Raw genomic sequence first — 21,216 nt, forward strand, 5'->3', positions numbered from 1 at the left:
TCCTGCATGGTCTTAAAGGGGAGTTTAAGGTGTGTGTTTGCTGAGCTCCTTGTGGGAAGGGGAAAGGATTCAGTCACACCAGGGTTCAAGCCTGGAGCAAGAGGGCAGGGGTGGCCCAGTGCTGCAGCTTTGACCTGCTTTCTGGAGACTGTCTTTCTGTTGATTGCACATGCCCTTAGTTGCTGCTTCCTCGGGTGGTGGGGAGGAGGACACGGGTCTGGAAGCAGGGGGTTCGGGTGGTGGGGAGGGTGCTGCGGGGAGTGGGTGTGGGCAGAGGGCGCAAGGCTGCCAGGGTTCTCTGTGTGCCGGAAGTGCAGGTTTGGCTGGGAGGAATGGAATGTTCCCTCTTGCCCTCCAAGAGCAGAAACAGCTGTGGAAGGGCTTGAAAAGATCGCTAAATGAAAAAAATTTAAAAGTTAATATGAAAATAAAACCCACCCTGGAAAACCCAACAAAACTCTCTGTAATAGTGTGGTAGCTCTTTAAGAGACTTTCTTCCCATCTAGGATTTCTTTTTCAATTGGGGACAGAAAAAATTGTCTGCCTAGTCCTTCCTCCCCTAAGAAAGCTTCACGTATCTTGGCTTGGGTAGGAAATGGGTTCATTTTGTTGATCACCAGGTTATTATTATTTTATTCCTCCAAAGGAGGGGCCAGAACCTGCTGCTTACTGCATGAAAACGTGAAACAAATGTGAGTTTTCCAAGGAGACCTCTGCGGGTAGAGGATAGTTGTCAGCAAATGTAACAGAAATCTTGTTTCCAGCTGGAAATTTAATCCTTCAGGCAAATTCCCGACACTATTTATTTTAGGCCGTCGTATTTTTAAATAAGTCCCTTAATGGTTTGAACTTTTAGTGTTTTAGACAAAAGTAAGACTGGAGCTAGCCTGGACCTTGTCTTACACATCAGGGTTGATTATGCAATCCTGTATGTGAATGTGTAAGTTTTCTTCTCTGTCTGAAGACAGGGAAGCTGGGATTCCATATAGTCGGAAATAGTAACTCACAAGTCTGTTTTATGCCATCATACTTTGCATACTTGCTTTCGAACAAGTTAGTCCCGGAGTAGATAAAGTGTAGAGGAAGAGGATAAGCCAGCTAAATGTCTAATGTCTAGTAAGAAGGACCAGCCCTGCACACTCCTCCCTCGGATGGTGGCACTACCTGGCCCTTTGCAGTATTCCCTCCCCCTACCCCACCCAGGGTCTTTGCAGTGAGTGCGGTGATGTAGTGTTTTGTACAGTCGAGGAAGGAGAAACTGTGTGATTGTTACTGAGGCGATCTGCATGTGTACTTTGCTTCTCAGGGAAGTTCATTAAGTAATAATTAAGTATTCTTAACAATGGAAGCTAATAAGTACCTCAGGATTGGGGTATGGCTTTTTCAGTGGTTATTTTTATGCAGTCTATCTTTTTGGCATTTTGTTCGAAGGACAGTCTGTTATAAAAGAGATTATGTGAGGTTTCATGCTAATTTGGGGAAGATTCTGAAAATTACAGGGATCAATTATGGTCCCAGCCCATTCCTTCTTCAGCCTATATCATCAGTTCCTACTTTTGGAAAGTCCACTTACCCTCTTTTCTGTCCATGTCTATCCGTGCTGGGTAGAGAAGTGGCACAGAGCAGAATGGGTGACCATCTACAAGGCAGTGCAAGGTCAAGAACCCTTCCCCTTACCTTTTTTTTTTAAAGAAAAAAGATATCTGGACCCCAGTTATTTGATAAATTACTCTAACTCTCCATTTTACTCTGTACCTATAAACACAGCTTAAATCTGTGAGCCCGATTCTCATCCTTATCTTCTGAATGGTGGAAACTTGGACTTAAAGAACATCTGCTGTGCACCAGACCTGGGAAGACTGGGAATCATTATCTTAGAGTCTCAGCCGGTAGAAATGTAAGGGGGAAATTCCAGTGATTCTCAGCTCTAATTGCACATTAGAATAATCTGGGGAGCTTTAAAGATGTACCTCCCCGGGCCTTACCCACACCAGTTTCTATGAGTGAGTACTTAAAGTCTCCCCAGGTGATTCGAAGAGGCAGCCAGGACGGAAAACTGATGCATAAGAGAAATCAGGGCATCATCCAGAGAACTGCCTTTGAAAGAGCCTGTCGTTATAAATCAGAGGCATCTTCCCAGGCCCTCTCCTGAAGCTGTGTCTCTGTGTTGTTCTGCTGTGGCACACGGTCCCCTGGGTCTCCCCAGGACTCACGGATTCCATTGGGCTTTTCACGTGACCTTTATCATCTCCTGTTCAGCAGTTGCATATATTAGGATTCAGGCCTTTGGCAGCCTCATTTTGAACTGTCGGTGCCAACAAGTCAAAGCAAGGAGACCTACTTGAAATGCTGGTCCTGTGTGCAAGGTAGATGAGTCCTGGATTTAAAAGCAGTGCCTGATAGATCGTCCCCACTGAAATCCCTCGTGAGGACCAGGGCAATGCCTGCAATCTGCTTGGTGGGAAGCAGTGGGTCTGGCTTGGGAGTTGACAACCATAATTCATTTTGAGACAGCAAAAAGAGCGAGAGAGAGGGAAAGGTGGAGGCCTTTAAGAGTTAAATTACACAACTCCCTTTTTATTTTTAAAGTCAGTGGATTCCTTGTTGCCTGTTGCTGAGAAAGATAAATAGATACCACATGTTGCTTCCAGACAAAACCCTCTCTGTGTTCCAGGGGAAGCACATGCAGCTGGTGTCTGGGTTAGTGGGCAGTCTTTACAAGGTAAACATGGGTTGGAAGGGGCTGGAGCGGACATAGGGTAGCAACAGTTGGGAAATTACCAGCTACTCTTGAGTGGCACAGCACCTTTGAAATACTTTTAAGAGTTTGAAATCTCTTCCTGGAAGGAGCCCACCCTCTCCCCTTCTGGCTTCAAGTATATGATGTACGGAAAACAGTAAGTGAACATTTGTGATGTCACTGCTTCCGTACGTGGGATCTGACAGTTGAGAGCCTCTTTTGTGCTTGGCACTCGATGAGTAATTTGCATGTGTACTTTCATTTAATCTTCCCAAAGATCCTAGAGTTAGACAGAGAGGGTGTTTTATCCCCGTTTTATGAAAGGGGCAACTGAGGTTAAGTCAATTGCCCAGGGTCACAGGACACATGCCAGGGCCACGACTCCAGCTCCGACCTGGCTGACATTGAAGCCTGCCTCCCTCCACTGGCCACATTAAATTGCATGTGTGAATTAGCCACTTTGTAAATATTGGTGGAATACTTATTCATTTCAGGCAGCTTCCCTCTGACACTTAATCTAATCTAATCTGTTTGGGGTCCATCTGTCTTCACAACCAGTTGGCATAACTGTAGTGACTGTGCACTTTAGCATTAGGGATAAAGGTATCTTGCATTAGGAGACTGTCTTCATTATAGCAAGAAAAAGAATTACCGGATTCTGATGAAGACAGTCATCTTTTATGCTGATTTCTTCAAGGAGAGCCAAGCAAAGGGATCTCCAGGCTCTGAGCCACACGGCCGCAGTCAGCCCAGCTGTGAAATGTGAGTTCCATCAGGCGGCCTCCTTCACGTACCTGCACATCCCTCCTCGAAGGATTAGGCCACTGATGGCAGCTGCAGTCACACAGGACAGGTTTGACAGCTCTGTTACTAATTACACCTAAAGTGTTTACTGCCCCAGTGCAGGCCTTGCTTCAGTGTAAATCTTTTTGTTAAAGAGAAGATTGACATAAGAATACTCTTCGTCTCATTTTTATCTCTGCTCTCTCTTCAGAGACATCGTGTTATAGTTGCTTGCGGGGTTTTCTACATCTTTGGGCCCAAGTTGGAAAAAGCTGGCATATTTGTCTCTGACAAAAGTTTCTTCCTAGAGATGTTTGGTTTGCTCTAATTCATCAGTCTCTGGATTTCTTAGTAGTGGATTTAAATAACCAGAACTATTTACAGGGTTTAGGGTTGGGGTTAGAGTAATTTATCGACTCCTTTAGTAACCAAATGTGATGACAGAATGGCCTGAGCTCTAGCAATGGGAGTCTTGGTTGGTTATATTTACCTTATCACCTTAGCCTTAAGGAAAGCACACCCGACCAATTAACAGTGGTCTGCCTCACAATGTATTTCAAAATGTGTATTTAGATGTGATTAGAAAAATCACTCTAGTCCTATCAAACCATCCCTCCTTTACTGTCAGCTCTCAACCCCCAAACTAATGTTACGTCTTACAAACTTGGACTATTTGGTATGACAGATGAATTAGTGGAAAACCATAGAATATTTTTGATGGTAGTTTTATAGTTTAAAACGCACACAGTACATTGGAAACTAATTTAGAGCCTCCAGTGGAGAGGTCTTTAGAGAACTTAAACTACAGATCATAAGAAGATTTTATAATTGGCTTGTCTCGTTTTATAAATTCCATGTCTTCATTCCTGGGATTGAGGTGAGGGAGGGGCGGTTTGAAATCTTAACAGAAATCATATCACCATTAACTTCCGTTATCAGGGAAGGTGCTGGGGAAACGTTGTAGTTCTGATATTTTCTCTGGCATTTATTCACCTTCTCCTGTTTCACCGAAATTTAGTTAGAGAACCTGGTGATTAGAATCATGACCTATGAGGCAAAAAGGCAGAATACATTTCTGGTATCTGACCATATTAGGGTGAGGGGCATTTGAGCTAGAAATAGACAGAGGGGCCACATTGAATGGCCTTTGTCAATGCCCCCCGTCCCCTTCAGATTGTGGATTTTATAAACGGAAGGCTGGGGACTGTGAGGATGGTGGTGACACAGGTTTTTGTTTGCGTCGTCTTAGTAATGGAACTGGAAAAACCTGTCCGAGTGTTGGGTTGTAGGTAATATGCCTTAGGGAGATGTATTCTGCCACTAGTAACCTCTAAAACAAGAATTGAGCGAAGATTGGACACTGAAGCTAATCACCCATTTAATAAGTTGGGTTTTGTTTCAGAATCTAAGGGTAGTTTATATTGGTTTGTATGGTAACCACTGTCCTCTCTTTAGGATGAATGCTACGATGGCCACCTTAGTAAAGAAACACAAATGCGGGCTATAGGATGAGCCTTTACTTTCAGGCTTGCTCTTCTAAAGACTTTCTTTTAAAAACATTTTTAGGAAAGACCTACCAAATTATTACCCTTAACTATTTCACAAACAAAATTATAGTCATAGTGCCTTTGTATCCTTCTTCTTTCTTAAAAGTTTCTCTTTTTAGATGTCAGCACAGATAGCACGATGACTTCTGTCTAATTTGGTGACAGACCTGGGAAAGGTTGCAGAGGAAGCATTGGAGTGGAGTTGGGAAAACAAGTTTGTTTTGGTTCTTATAGACACTAGCTGTGTGACCTTCTGTAAGTTATTTAATTTCTCTCAGTCTGAGCCTTCATATATATGATGAGGGCACCAACTTTGCGGGTTTACTAGGAGGATTAGAGTCGAGGAATCTAAAAGCTCTGGCCCACCGTAACTGACGGTGCTGTAATCAGGCAGGCTCTCACTCTTCCCTCTTGCAATTAGGGACCTGGGCCCTGACAGGCTGTGGTTCTGGTCCTCCTTGTGGGTATTCCGGCCCCTTTACCACAAACCCCTACAGAAGCTTAATTTCTCTCTCCAAATTCCTAACCAATGGTAGCTTGTAATTTTATAAAATTACACACATACATTGTTGGGGTTTAGAGTTGTAGAAATAGATGACCATTAGAAAATCCATAGAGAACATTTTGGAGGTCTCTAAAGGTTTCGTTTTCTTTCTTACTTGGTTTGGAATTGTGAGACTAAAAATGCATTAAAAAAAATCTCCAAATGCTTTTTAAAGGGCGGGTGGATAACTGGGTACTTACGATTGGTCATTGCTAATTCTGGGTGTTGGTATGAACTCTTTCCAAAATCTAGAGCAAAGGGGGCTGGCCAGGGGAGGGGTAATTCGGCTAGCGTCTACATTGCCCCCACAGAGCTTCAGGACCACCCTGTTTTTTCAATGAGAAGCTTGAGTTTAAGTTTTTAGTTAATACAGCTAGTTGTCTGAGTACTCAGTAATAGAACCACCTCGCACTTGCCTGCTTGTTGAACCCTGCAGAGTGAGTTTTAAGAGCATGCTTCATATCTTTATTGAGAAGGTGTTTTACTTTTTAAAGAAATGTGATTTCTGAACCATTCATAGAGATGCCATTATTCTTTTAAAAACCATAAGAGTAAAAGGGAAGCAGGATATATAGTCTCATGGGCAACATTTGTCTCACCAGATACTCAGCACGTTGCCTGTTTTCTACTCTCAAACGCGTCTTTGTGGCTGTCGTAGAAATGCCGAATTATGACCCATGGTTGCTGATGCTCATTGCCCAGCCAGAGCTGCTGGGCATCCTTGCATGGGAACATGTACACGGGAAACACTCTGAGTATTTTGGGTTATTTACGTATGGTGAAATCCTGCTCACTTTCTATGTTTTAAAAACATTCTGGTAGAACACATGTATTTGTATCTTCTACATAAATACAGTTGGTGATTGCCAATTTTTTTTTAAACTACGGTAGCTTTTAGAATGGTTTGTATTTAATAGACAGCAGCAGGCAATATCTTCTGTCTTTTTAACTTGCAAATAAAAACTCATCTGGCCTGCAGGTGCTATTCCAGGTGTGGCACATACCATCAACTCCTCTCTTTTACTGCACATGAGGCATTTTCAGATTAGAATGAGCCCTCCCCAGGCGATGACCCTGTGCTTTATAATAGCAGTAAGAGTACCCTGACTTGGTAGCGTGACTGGCTCCGGAAGTATGTTATCATATATCATCCTTACGTCATCCCTGTCAGGGAGGGACGGTCTGGATGTTATGGCTGTAGTGAAGAAGAACTGAAGTTGTTGCAGACAGATTAAACGATTTGCTCAGGTCACATGGTTGGTCGGTGGCAGAGATAGGACTGGATCTGGGTCATCCCTGTTAACTGGGCTTGTCTACCAAGCCAGGAGGATTCTTGCAAGATGGGTGCAGTTGTGAGGTTTTCGAGGGTATTTTGCCCTTTTTCTTTTCTTTTTTTAAATAAACCTTTCAGTACAGAATCGTTTTAGATTTACAGAAAAGCTACAAACCTAGTACAGAGAGTTCTTGATGTTGGGTGTCCACGTCAAGTCTCCCCTGTTGATAACATCCAATCTTAGTTTGGTACATTTGTCACAACTAATAAACCAATGTCGATACGTTATTGTTATTAACTAAGATCTGTGCTTTATTCAGATTTCCTTAGCTTTTGCCTAATATCCGTTTTCTGTTCCAGCTTCCCATCCAGGATACCACATTATATGTAGTCATCATGCTTCCTTAGGCTCCGTGGACCTACTGGACAGGCATTTTAAAATGTTCCTTATCTGGGATTTGTCTGCAGTTTTTCTCATGATTAGACTGGCATGATGGGTTTTGGAAGGAAGACCACTGAGGAAGGTGCTGTTTTCATCACATTATAGCTAGTGCCTGTTATCAACCTGACTTTGCCCTGTTGATGTTGATGTTGATCACCTGGCTGAGATGTCAGGTTTCTTCACAGTAAAGTTACTCTCCCCCACCGCCTCTTTCTATACTGTACTCTTCGGAAGGAAGGAAGTGTGCTCAGACCACATTGCCTTGAGGAGGGAGTGTCTGTATAAATTATTTGGAATTTTTTTGAATGGGAAACTTGCCTACTTCTGTCGACTCAGCAAATCCTACTTTACCATTTTTTTCTTATGCTTGTGAGACAGGTGTGAAATTGTGGCAGGAGGAGATGGAGTCGTAGAAAGGATTGGTAACAATTCACACCAGTTCTGGGTTCATAGAAGTGGTTAAGAAAAGGTAGATGCTGCCTCTGTACTAGAGGAGGAGGGGACCAAAATAGAATAAAATAGCCCCCTAAGTGATTAATTATCCTTAGAGAGCCAGGGAGGTTTATTGCAAAGCGCAGGGAGAAATGGTGTGGTAATACATTATAAGTGTGAACTTCAGTATAGGAAGTACAGTTACAGAAAGGACAATAAAACTTGGGAATTTAAGAAGAACAATGCCAGTGAGCTCCTACATCCCCGCATTTCCTGGATATGAAACCGTCTCCCACCCTCTAAATACGGAGCTTGCCATTTTCAATACTGTCATTTAATACCAAGCCAAGGAGGGTCATGCAAAGCCTTTTTTTTTTTTCCCCTTAGCCTCTGAGGTTGCTTTAAAAAATGAGTCTGATTAGCAACTGTTTCTTCTGAGTGCTCAGTTTGGACCATTCTGGCTCATCTGCACTGTCCCTTCTCTCTCTGCAGAACTCCATCCGGCACAACCTGTCGCTGCACAGCCGGTTCATGCGGGTTCAGAATGAGGGGACCGGCAAGAGCTCATGGTGGATCATCAACCCCGACGGGGGGAAGAGCGGGAAGGCGCCCCGGCGGCGGGCCGTCTCCATGGACAACAGCAACAAGTACACCAAGAGCCGGGGCCGTGCAGCCAAGAAGAAGGCAGCCCTGCAGACCGCCACCGAGTCAAACGACGACAGTCCCTCCCAGCTCTCCAAGTGGCCCGGCAGCCCCACGTCTCGCAGCAGTGATGAGCTGGATGCGTGGACCGACTTCCGCTCACGCACCAATTCCAATGCCAGCACGGTCAGTGGCCGCCTGTCCCCTATCCTGGCTAGCACGGAGTTGGACGACGTTCAGGATGATGACGCGCCACTCTCCCCCATGCTCTACAGCAGCTCGGCCAGCCTGTCCCCCTCCGTCAGCAAGCCGTGCACCGTGGAGCTGCCCCGGCTGACCGACATGGCGGGCACCATGAATCTGAACGACGGGCTGGCCGACAACCTCATGGACGACCTGCTGGACAACATCGCGCTCCCTGCGTCCCAGCCGTCGCCCCCCGGAGGGCTCATGCAGCGCAGCTCCAGCTTCCCATACACCACCAAGGGCTCCGGCCTGGGCTCCCCCACCAGCTCCTTCAGCAGCACGGTGTTTGGCCCCTCGTCTCTGAACTCCCTGCGTCAGTCTCCCATGCAGACCATCCAAGAGAACAAGCCAGCCACCTTCTCTTCCATGTCGCACTACGGCAACCAGACACTCCAGGACCTGCTCACGTCGGACTCACTCAGCCACAGCGATGTCATGATGACCCAGTCGGACCCCTTGATGTCTCAGGCCAGCACCGCTGTGTCCGCCCAGAACTCCCGCCGGAGCGTGATGCTTCGCAGCGATCCAATGATGTCCTTTGCCGCCCAGCCTAACCAGGGGAGTTTGGTCAATCAGAACTTGCTCCACCACCAGCACCAAACCCAGGGCGCTCTCGGTGGCAGCCGTGCCTTGTCAAGTTCCGTCAGCAACATGGGCTTGAGCGATTCCAGCAGCCTCGGGTCAGCCAAACACCAGCAGCAGTCTCCTGTCAGCCAGTCTATGCAAACCCTCTCGGACTCTCTCTCAGGCTCCTCCTTGTACTCAGCTAGTGCACACCTTCCCGTCATGGGCCACGAGAAGTTCCCCAGCGACTTGGACCTGGACATGTTCAATGGGAGCTTGGAATGTGACATGGAGTCCATTATCCGTAGCGAACTCATGGATGCTGATGGGTTGGATTTTAACTTTGATTCACTCATCTCCACACAGAACGTTGTTGGTTTGAATGTGGGGAGCTTCACTGGTGCTAAGCAGGCCTCATCTCAGAGCTGGGTGCCAGGCTGAAGGCTCACTGAGGAAAGGGGAAGTGGGCAGAGCAGGTCAGTGCCCAGGGCTACGGCATAGTAATAACAGGGGCGGTGGGGGACAATGGCTTTCATTTACGTGGTGCACAGTAACCTGGCTCCCAGCCAGTTCATTCTGAGTGGTACCAGCAAAACAAATAGGGCTGTCAGGTGCCCCTCCCCACAGTTTGCTGACAGCTCAGGAGTTTTACTGCCAGTAAAAAGAATACACATTCAGAGGTTTCATTTTTCTTTGTATCCAGTCACCCTCGCTGACCTATGACACAGGTCCCCCTACTGGATGGATGGATGAGGAGAGAAGGGATGGGAGGAAGGGGACCTTAGGCCACACAAACATCAAGGTTAAGGACGCAGCCAAAGGGCCTTTCTTAGGCTCTCAGGTCCAGCACTGCCATTGTCCATCTTCGATGCTACGGTTTCTATATCTTTTTTATCCAGCAAAGTAACAATTTTTAGGTGCTTCTAATTTGACAGTAGACTATGCTTTCTGGACTCTTTCATACAGGAGTATTTCCAAGAAGCAAGATCTGTTAGATTCTTCACCATTAGTACTAAGCAATCTTTATTAGCACTCAGCATCTAAACATTTAAAAGAGCAAAAAGAATTAAATAGAAAACAGAAGTTTTTAATGTGAGAGAGCACTTAACTCATGTGCTTCTTTTTCCCAGTGTATAAATGGTGTCCGGTTCCAAACGGTGACAAGAGTTGTGAATGGCGACAGAGATTTTTTAAATTGTGGCATTTTAATTCTGTTGGAACCAGAGAGATCATGCAACATGATGTGGCAAGAAAAGAGAAGCATTTGACTGGAATCGGAAGTTGAGGGTTCCGTTCCACTTCTACTGCTTTCTGGTTGCTATTGGGAGTGTGTCACTTAGCCTTTGAACCTCAATTTCCAGTTTTATAAAATGAGGATAATAGCCCCTGTTACTCCACAGGGTTATTGCAAGAATCAAATGCACTGAAGTGTGTGAACGTGCTTTGTAAAACTGCAGTGGGCTGAAGTATGTGCGGTGTTATTAGGTACACATACCGACTGATACATGAGTAAGCAGGGAGCCCAGAGAGGTTAAGTGGTCTGCCCAGGGTCACACAGCTGGACCCAGAATCCCTATTTCTGGAATGGCTTGAACCATAATCGTTCTTCCTAATTATCTCTAGATGGTAAAAATGAGAAGTGCTCTGAACCGGAGCCAGAATCAGTAGGTAACATACAAGCTTGCTTGCCCCAGAACTCTCAATCTTCAAGTAGTAAGATGAGCACTGGGGTCTTCTGCTATAACACATTTGTACCCCCAGACCCTCCCATGTTCAGGGGCTCTTTTTATGCCCCAGTTCCTTTTTTTTTTTTTTTTAGTATCAGCAAGCTACTTACACTCTTCTTTATTAAGTGGTGTGAAAGAGAAATGGGATTCAAAGCCATAAAAAGCTGAGCCTTGTTTAACCCTCTGCCCTGGTGAAGGAATTATAAGGGTCTCCTGTGATGAGCTCATCCCGTTCATGGGTAGTTGTCGAAAGTGGAATGTCGAGAGTGTTGTGATGCTCAGCTTCTCCGCTTTCCCAGGCAGAAGCAGGTCCCTAATGGCACTCAGACATCTGTTTCGAGTCATTTAATAGCCCTTGAGACGGTAAAAAGACTGCAGCAGAAGCTAAGAAGGGTGACACACTTCCGTACTGCCAGAACTCGGACTGGTGGAGACTTGCCTTGAGAAATTTAGATATTTGGCTTTTAGAAGAACAGTTTGTCTTCCTTTAAGAAGAGGAATATGATTGTGGCTTCTGAAGACACAGTAGGTTTTAATTTTGGTTTGGTTGTAAGGAATCCACTTTCTAGTTCATTGAGAAGAAAATGTGCCATCAATTTTTGTCTTATTTTTCAAGTGTAGGTTTTCCTTTTAATTCAGTAGCAGACTTTTCGTGTGTGTGTGTGTGTGTAATTCTAAAAGGTGGTATAAAAATATTTTAAGGGAGGGCTTCCCTGGTGGCGCAGTGGTTGAGAGTCCGTCTGCCGATGCAGGGGACACGGGTTCGTGCCCCGGTCCAGGAAGATCCCACATGCCGCGGAGCGGCTGGGCCCGCGAGCCATGGCCGCTGAGCCTGCGCGTCCGGAACCTGCGCTCCGCAATGGGAGAGGCCGCAACAGTGAGAGGCCCGCGTACCGCAAAAAATATATATATATATTTTTAAGGGAGATTTAAATACTTATGTTTAAAAAAATATATTTAGTGAATTATTATTTTGATAATAAGTAACTACTTTTAAAAGTATGCATTTTATTATTATACCCTTTTGGAATATTAGGGTCATTTAGTCACCTTTTTCTCAAAATATTTTGGGTGAAGTGTTTTTGAGGAGATATTTCTTGAGTAAAAAATATGAAAAGTCACCAAATTTTCCTGAAAGTAAACCAGCTCAGTATGACCAGAACAAGAGAAAGAAACATCCTGAAGACTGTGAAGGGCTTTGAGGGAGTCTGGTTTCTGGCTCTAGGATTTCCATTTTGCTTTGGAATAAATTGCTCCACTATATAGCCAGGAGCATGTGTGGCCTAATGTATATTCTTACTTTTACAGTAAACTTGTGGCTATCGCTTTATTGAAGATTCTCCTGAATTCACAAAACAGGACTTGGGTCACAGTCTCAGAATTCACTTCTCCCAAATTAAGCACCTCAGCTTCCCAAGATTTGTTCTATAATGACTTTCTTGGTTTGACTTTTTTTTTTTTTCAAGCCAGTAGTTGTGGTATTCTCTAGACTCACTTCCTGCCTTGCTAACTGAAGGTCATGTGACCCCGAGTGGGCGCCGGAGCAGTTCTGTCCAGTTGACAGACAGTCTTGCTGGAGAGCTGTGGTGAGATGCTTCTCTGGAGGGGTGGGTGTTTCACACATGTCATTCATTTTATAGATCACGTGTGAAATCCTTTGACCTACAGGTCTATCTGGAAAAGGAAAGAATAATTGTACCTCTTTGTGAGTGCCAGCTACTGGGGTATGACGGGCACTTGCTTCTCTCAGGCACTGGGGAAGCTTGGTGTGCATGTGTACAGATTGGCAGCAGGCATGGCTGTGAGCAAGTGTGGTGGTTTCAGGGCTGTGCCTCCGGTAAGCCCTCCTGAGATTGACATGTGTCTGTTCTTGCAGGAAAGCAACGTCAGTTTCACTGTAGTTTTGATGTCAGAAGGTGCCTAAGTTCACATGCTTTTTCGTTCGTCTTCATCTTTTGGCATTTGGAGACCCCATTAGGGAGCAGCCCCATACTTAGTTGCGTTTTAAACAACTTTATGATAAGGATTGGAAAATACTAACTAGGAAAACCCCAGGTGGAGAGGAGAGAGGTAGTTCTCTTCCTGTCTGTGCCACTGGCCATGTCACTGATGAATCTCTTAGAATAGTAGGTTTCTCATCTGTCAAAAGAGGACAGAATTGTAGAGTTGTTTTTTTTGTTTGTTTTTTGGGTTTTTTTGTTTGTTTAACCAATAAGATTTATTTAGTTTTTTAAATTGAATTGTAGTTGCCATACAATATAGCGATTCACAGTTTTTAAAGGTTATACTCCACTTATAGTTATTATAAAATACTGGCTTTATTCCCTGTGTTGTTCAACATATCCTTGTAGCTTATTTTATACCTAATAGTTTGTAACTCTCAATGCCCTACCTCCATCTGGCCCTTCCCCTCTTCCTTCTCCCCACTGGTAACCACTAGCTGTGAGTCTGCTTCTTTTTTATTATATTCACTAGTTGTTGTATTTTTTAGCAAAGTCATAGAATTTTAAGGGTGCATAGTATGTATACTTTTAAACCTGAAACCTAACATTCTGTCTGTGAAATTGCCACCGTAAGGGATATGCGATGATATGGAACTGTAAAGGAACAGTGGTATACTAGTGTGGCAACAGCAGGTCCTGGTGTTGGAAGCCGTTGAGAATTTAAATTTAGGCTACTTCCCAAAAGGAACAAATCTTTGATACTTGTTGGACTGATGTTTAAATGCTGTGATTCCATTATGTCTTTAAATATTCATGTTGGGGGATAGGACTGATTCTAACCAAAGACAGACAATATCATAGGCTACTCATGTGATGTTTTTTCTTGATGTACTGATAGATATTTCCATTAGGGAATATAACGTGCAGTACGTACTGCGTGGAGAACGTACTCTGTTACTTGCACTTGTGAACTGTTGTCTAGTCTTTGGTTATAGTGTACTAGCCTCAAGAATTCTGTACCTGCAGGGATCTTTATTCTTACTTTTTAAAAAACCCAAAGTCTGAACTGTCATTCATGGAGAGAATGGCTGTCTGGATGTTCCTAGTGTTGACAACAGTGAAAGAAAATTGACAAGAGCCCTGAAAAGACGTTTTCTGTGCAGAGGCTGGTACACTCCTTACGTACACCCGTTTCCCTGGAAAGCAGTGACGTCCAGCACTAAGGCTGCTCTTCCTGGGTCTGTCGGGTTTTTAATGCGCCTTTGCTCACCACTGGCCAGCCTGCTAAGCATGGGGACAGAGCCTGAGTGACTGCTGCTCTTCATGCAGTAGCATTTATAGATGGCTTTCTGGCAGGTCTCTTTTGGCCACAGAGCTTGTGTGGAACATAAATAAGTGGAATGAAAATCACCAGAATTACTACTGGAACTTCATGTACACTTTAAGCTCCCGTTAAATGCTTCTTTTCAGAGTGTTCATAATGCTCAATATTCATCTTATAAATAATGTTTTCTGTAAGTAGAGTCTTCCCCCAGGGGCCTGCTTCTCATAGGCATACCTTTCTGTATAGAGATGGGAGAAGGGGGCTTGTTGGGACCTGCCTCTGTGCCATGGCCAGAGAGGTTGGCCTGTCAGAGGTCCCCCATGGCCCTGGGGCAGGTAGAAGGATGTTTGTTCACTGCTTTCTCTTCCCAACTTGGAGACACGTGTCTTAATGCTGGATTTTCATTCCAAGATGGAGATTCCCCACCTTGCAAGAGACTTCACCCTGGTTTTGTTGGTATGTTCATTTAATTTGAAAATACTGCTTTCCCCCATCCAAATTATTTTGAAGTTTAAAATTTTAAAAACTAAAATGAATTAAAATTTTGTATTGTGAACTAGTGACAGGCACTTCAGATATTCAGAGGTCCCGTGGGTCGGTGTTTCTCAAAGTATTTCACAGAATACTCAATCCTCAGGATATTCATGGGTATTAAGTGGAAAATAGATTCTGTGGTCAAATGTCTGAGGAACGCCATGTTAAATAAAGTTAAATAGGGTTGTTTGCTGCAGGACTTCTCAGAGCCTTAGAAGTTAATGTATGTTATGAACCTTCTAGGATCGGATTGCAGTGTCTCCTAAGTTTATCTGACATCTCGAATCAAATCCTTCTTCTCCCGGAAACCATAGGACCAGTGTCCTAAGGAACCCCCTAAAGAAATCCTGAAAGAGGTCAGCAGCCTCTTAAGAACGAGGGATTCTTTGCCCTTTTTCCTCTTGATTCTTACTGGAGCTTTTTGTACGACCTTGTCATACATCAAGCCTTTCTCAGCCACAGGGTGGGTTCTACTCTTGGATGAGCTAGCTGCCTGGCAAAATGGTAGGTCCCACGTTGGTTGAAGTGCTCAGGAAAAGTCTGAATTTATTAAACAAAATTTGTTTATTGAGTACCTGCAGTGTGCTGGGCACAGGGGATAGAGGAAGATAAAATAGGGTCTCACCCTCAAGGTGTGCATGGCCTGGCTGGGGATGTGGTGCAGTGGTGGTGGTGGTGGTGGTGGTGGTGGTGGTGACGGTGACCATTGTCCCAGGGGAAAAGACTGCTTTCCATGCAGGGGTGGAGCAAAGGACCCATGGGGCAGTGGCAACCTTGCATGCTTGGTTTTCTGGGACAACCCTGCTCTTTCAGATGTTCTGTTCCGTTATCACGTGGTCTGTTCCACCTGTCTTTGGGGGATAAAAACATAGGCTCCATGCTGATAGGGCAGAGTTCAGACTAAATCCAGATGCTGGTTCATGTTAAAAGCCCTGCAGGAGACTTGCTTTTCTGTTTGATTTCTAGAACTGGTTCATCATCACAGTTGAATGTGAGCCAGCCACCCACTCCAAGATCACTGTCCCTGGGGCTCTGCTCCGAGGGGAGATGTGGATTTAAAAAGCCTCCCCTGCAGCCCACCCCAAGTAAAATAATGCCTTTGTGGTACAGCAGAGAACCTATGAATCTGTAGCAGAAGGCTGCCATTTTTATGGTTATGTGTCATTGAGTCAAGCCACTCCATTTCTCTGAGTCTCAGTTTGCTTGTCTGTAAAATGGGGCTAAAACGAAAACCTACCCCACAGAGCTCTTGTAAGGACTATCTCTGATATGACCTAATGTCCTTCGTCAACTTTTTAAAAAGTTACTTAATGTTTATTGTTACTTAAAATGGTTCTGGAGGTTAATGCAGAATTAAGGAAAGCACCAAGCCAGTCTTACATTGTTGGCACAAAGAGCAATTACTTTCCTCAATAAACTAGAATCAGTTAGGTTGCTTTTCATTAAAAAGGTATAGCAATTGCCTGTTGTGTGAAACCTTTGATGTCCCCTAGAAGTCCTGCCTGCCAATTTAGGGATACCCAGGACAGGGGCTATATTTTCACTAATAAAAAGGACCTTCTGCCACAGACGGATTGGGGAGGTTCATATATGGTACCCAGGGTGTTCCATTAATATCTTTAAAGGATTGCCTGAGAAATCCTAGCTGTCTGGCCTCCGCCTTCTTTCCTTAGGGAGGCTGTCATATCCACTCTGTGCTGAGGGGGGAGCCTCGCCCTGCCCCGTTTCTGCTTCCTCAGCGTGGAGCCTCTTCCTGTTGGGAGGGAGCCTGGAAATCTGATCTTCCCTCTCCACTGCCAGGCCACCGTGGCCACACAGAGAAATAAAAAGCTGCTCCAGTTCTCCTAGGACTTCTTGGGAGCAGAAACGTTGCCACACAGCGAATGGCAGGATGCTGGCAGTGGTCTCGCCATGGACCCCACCTCCCCAAGAGCTGGTGGTTTACTGCCCCCACCCCCGCCGTCACTGGCTAACGTGACACAATTTGGGGTTCAGAAAATATGGTCACTGTATCTTTAAGATCTGCCAACTAAGTTCAGTGAAAACCCAGAGAAACTGGGCTGTTCTTCTCCAGGAGCTTTCCTTCCAGAGAAGAGATACCAAGCCTGGAGGTGAAACATACCACCCAGAAGAGCTACTGCCTACTTGGTTGCAGGTGTTTTGTTTTGTTTCTGTTCCCAATAACAGATGCGAACCTTACTCTGTAATTCTAGACTTTCCTGTTTTTTAATAACCTCTTTTTTTGCTAAAGTCTATGACATTCATTTATTAAAGGATGAGAATTACTTAGTCATGAAGCCCTCAGAGCATAATTCCAGTGTTTCTAAGGATAAAACTTTAACTGCCAGTCCTGGTTTGATTGACGGTTTGCATATCAGTATGTTCTCTCTCTCTGTCTCCCTCCCTCCTTCTCCCCCTTCCCCTCCCCTTTCCTCTCTCCTCTGTCTTTCTCTCTGTTGAAAGACATCTGGACCATAAGATTTTTTTGTTTTAAGTATTCATGTCTGTGTGGAGTGTTCAGTTTGACTCCTTAGTGGAAATTAATGGCCAAGAAGAGGCCGGAAGTTCTGAGGTTGAATTTATAAATTAATTTCCACTGGGCTTCTATTGGTGTACATGCCACTGTAATTAATTGGAACTTCCATTGATCACTTGTGTCTTCAGAAATTATTGGAAAGCAATAGAGCCCAACATAAGTAATCAGAAAATATGTGTTGACTGATAGACCTGTTAGAAGGTATCCCTTAGTTGGTAGTGTCCCTACCTCCTGAATGCACTCGCTGCCCAGCCCCAGTCAACTCAGGTTGTCCTGCTGGCTGAGGTCGGGGTCGGGGGTGGAGAGCCGAGGTGAGGAGCTCCCAGCACACGTACCGCCAGGTGCTGGTCAGGCTGAGCGGGGAGAGGAGGGCCACCCACCGTGTGGGTCCACCTCACTCCTGGGTCTGCACTCCCACCGGCCTGCCGCCCTCAGGACAGACGGGCCTCTGTCTCTGTCGATCTTGGAGCTACCCTGAGACCCTCCTTTCTGTTCCTTCTTGGTTTCCTTCCTCGGTTGCACTGGTGTGGTTGCTGCCATCTGTGTTACCTGCATGTCCTGGTCATACCTCACAGGTGGATGAGTGGTTTGGACTTTGTGGAACTAAAATAGCTGATTTTGTGTTTTCGATTTCAGAATCACTTTTGGAAAATTTAGATTGTCTTCAAAACCCTGCATATCTAAAGCAGGAAAAAGAAGACTTTGGAGACCTCCCTCTTTTGTGCTTGGTAGCTGGACCCTTAGACGGGCTGGAGCATTACGGCCACACTTGCACTCAGTCCCAAGGGAGGTAGGGCATCCCAGCCCAAAGGGGTAGCTGCACGCTCCCAATTGTCCCCATACCTCCTCTAGCCAGTAAATGCAGTGAGGAGTCACGCAGGATGGGGCCACACCCAGTAAACATAAACATTGTGATATTCAGGTCATGGTTTATGGCTCTAAGTATTTCCTCCTGGAAATATTTCCTCTAAGTATTTCCCTTGTGTTTCTAAATGGTGAATCACTTTAGCAGTGACAGCAATTTGAGAGAGTAGCGTGACTCTTAATTCGGGGGGCTGGTAATAAAGAATGGGTTTGGTAGGATGGCAGAAGGTAAATTCTTTATTAAATCCTATTTAAAATTTTATTTTAAAAATAAAATAATATGGATGTTAAAACTGTGCCTTGTATTGGTCCTTAGGAGGTTTCATCTTACAAGAAGTATGAGTTTTTTCTCATATTCTTCTGAATAGAAACTTCATCAGAAGCCATCCTCCTCCCGAAAGGGGATCATTAAAATTCTAGGTCTTGTCCCATAAGCAGTAGGTACTGCTTGGATTCAAATGAGATTAACTCTTAGCAAATGCGAGTCTGTTTAAAATGCTTTGTGGAAGCTGTAAGGCTTAAAAGGGTGTTAAGCATTTGAATTGGCAGAGAGGAAGAGAGGGCTGTTCCAGGAGTTGGCTCGTTCATTTACTCAGCCAACATTTATTGTGTGCCTCTCCTCTGTTTCAACTTTCCAGGCTACTTGGGACATCAAGAAAATGTGTCCCTGCTGGAATGTGCACTTCTTGTGGGTAAATACCATGTCTAAGACAGCGCTCTTGAAATTGTAGATGCTCCGTAAGTGTTTGGTTTGATTTGAAGTCTTTGCTCTGCCCTCAATATATTGGGACTTCAGTGTGTATGAGAAAGTAACCATTCTGGGCACTATGTGATGAGGTGCCAGGTAAGTGGCTTAGGAGTTTAGCAGAGGACGGCCTGGGGCCGGTGGGGCTGGAAGAGCCATCTGGATGTTTGGATGGGGAGAGCAAACCAGGCAAAGGCACTGAACCTGACCCATCGGATAAGCAGGAGGGGGTGTTAAAGCGTGTTAAGGACAGCGGAGCCAGACCCCCAGGACTCTGCCAGCCAGGGTTTTGGAGTATTATAATTAAGGCTAAGTAACCATGCATCCAGAAAGGATCCAAAAGCCCCTTAAGGTCTTTGGCCTTAAAAACAGTTCTTTAAAAGATTGTAATCCAGAACTTTGCAAGTTGTGCTGTGTGGTTTGAAAATCTAAGAATCTTAAGAAAATCGGAAATCTCTGCGACTTTGCTCTTGACAGTAAATTAACAAGTATCATGTTTCTGCTATTGCAGTCACCATATTTGACCCCGGATGCACAAAGAATATTGGTCACCATAATCTCTGCCCCAAAGTAAAGACAGAGACAGGACTTTCTTAAATTTGTATTAATCATCATTAATCCCTACAGTCTGAGCAGCAGAAGGTCTGCGTCTCTGTGCAGGTCACTCCTGCTCTGTGTCCCTCAGCTGTGAAGTGCTAGGGTGGCAGCTTCTCTCCTCTTCCTGTGTTTATCAGCACAGCACACAGGCTGGCTGGAAGGGCAGTCCACACCAGATCCAGGTCCTGAAGCGTCCTGGAGGCGACAGCTCTTCAGTGGCCTGTCGCCAGCCTTCGCGGACAGGCTTCAGCTGCCACCTTGAGAAGCCCAGGAATTACAGGAGGAGGCAGCTGCAAGCAGTGCTTACACAGGTCACGCTTTTACACAAACTAAGCTTTAAAAAAAAAAAAAAAAAAGTCTAGCTGAGTGTCTTTCCAGTATCTTCCTGAGTGTCACCTTTGCCATGAAAAGTTTATTTAAAGCTTCCCTGTAACATCCCACGTTCTCCATAAGTACTTACTTGCCCCTTAGAAAGCCTGTGAGCTGCCCTTTCTAGAAACGTGATTTTCCTTCAGGGAGGCTCCTCAGCTGTGTACAAATTTGGCCAGAATTTCCATACCTGTTTTCTTTCCCCTCGTAAACTATTCAGCTTCTAAAATGGCAAGTTGACAGCATTTGCTAAAATGGATTTTTATAGAGCTGCACCTCCTAATTCCCCTTCTTGGGCTGTCTTGGAGGATGGCTCTGTTGGGCCAGCCTTGCAGGCAGAAGGCTGCATTTTAATCAGCAAGGCCCCTGCAGTCCCTGAACCCCAGGTTGGTTTTCATGCACTTCCCTAAGTCCTTGTTATCGCCCGTTCCAACCCAGAAGATTTTGAAAAATTAACCAAATTAAGATGGTGGCAGGCAGGCATTTCTTTTCCCTCTACTCGGGTAGAAACATTCATACTCTGAAACCCACACCTGTTCTCTGAACACATGAAGTTTCCCTGTCAGATCAAGTGAATATCAATTCATTTCCTTTTCTATCCTGAACGTTCCATATTTAGTTCCCAGTTTGCCCCAGGGGTTGCAAGTTTGGCTTAAATTACGTTTAAAGAGTGAGGAAAGTGATATTTCACTTTAATGTTGAGTTTCAAGCAGACTTTCCTCCAAAGATCTTTCCGTTTTAGCTAGGAAAGCCGTGGATAACCTGTATGGATTTGCAGATAGGAGAGTTTCATCCCTGTGGCTCTTTTTCCTTCCCTGTCATATTTGGTATCGGGGGTCTTATTCCTTTCCTCTCTGCCAGGAAGATGAAAACACTGCTGAGAAATCCAGATTTGTCACAGTGGAGTTGAGCTGTGGGAGGACAGCAGCAGGAACATTTATGTTTTATTCCCTGTTTAAAGTTGATGGGGGTTGTTACGTTTTGTGTACAGTTTCTTGGAGGTGCTGCCCTTTCTTAGAACATCATGTGAGTTAGTGGTGATAATTTGGTTTCCCCATTTCATTTTCCCTGCATCAACAGCCTGATTTCAAACTTAAGTGTTAGGCAGGGAGAGAGAGGGAAGAGATTTTTCTCCGTGTTAGTGAAAGTCGCTGATGGGACGGGACGGTGTTCGCCTATTTATTGTTAGTTGGCCCATTGCCTAGTAACTGTGACGTGATAGCTGTAATTCCCATCAGCTGTAGGCTTCTTTTTCCTTCCAAAAATTTTGCTTAATCTGATGTGTTTTTAGATCCGTAAGGGCATCAACATACACACGTAAACTTCACAGTTAACTAAAGCTTCTTACTTGAAAGAATGTCAGA

The 21,216-nt window shown here is 44.8% G+C and overlaps 1 protein-coding gene across 2 annotated transcripts in view; it reads left to right on the plus strand.

Moving 5' to 3' along the window:
- Window positions 1-21,216, plus strand: part of FOXO3 (forkhead box O3) — a 117,887-nt gene that overhangs the window by 89,109 nt on the left and 7,562 nt on the right. The window contains exon 3 of one of the 2 annotated variants that reach the window (XM_073789479.1): window positions 8,254-9,689. The exons of the other annotated variant lie outside the window; for it this stretch is intronic. Within the exon in view, the coding sequence (XP_073645580.1) occupies window positions 8,254-9,654 (1,401 nt within the window). The 3' untranslated portion in view covers window positions 9,655-9,689. The remainder of the gene's footprint in view (window positions 1-8,253; window positions 9,690-21,216) is intronic. 2 annotated transcript variants of the gene reach the window in all.

This window comes from Tursiops truncatus, chromosome 12 (genome assembly GCF_011762595.2).
Source record: "Tursiops truncatus isolate mTurTru1 chromosome 12, mTurTru1.mat.Y, whole genome shotgun sequence".
NCBI classification, from domain to species: Eukaryota; Metazoa; Chordata; class Mammalia; order Artiodactyla; family Delphinidae; genus Tursiops; species Tursiops truncatus.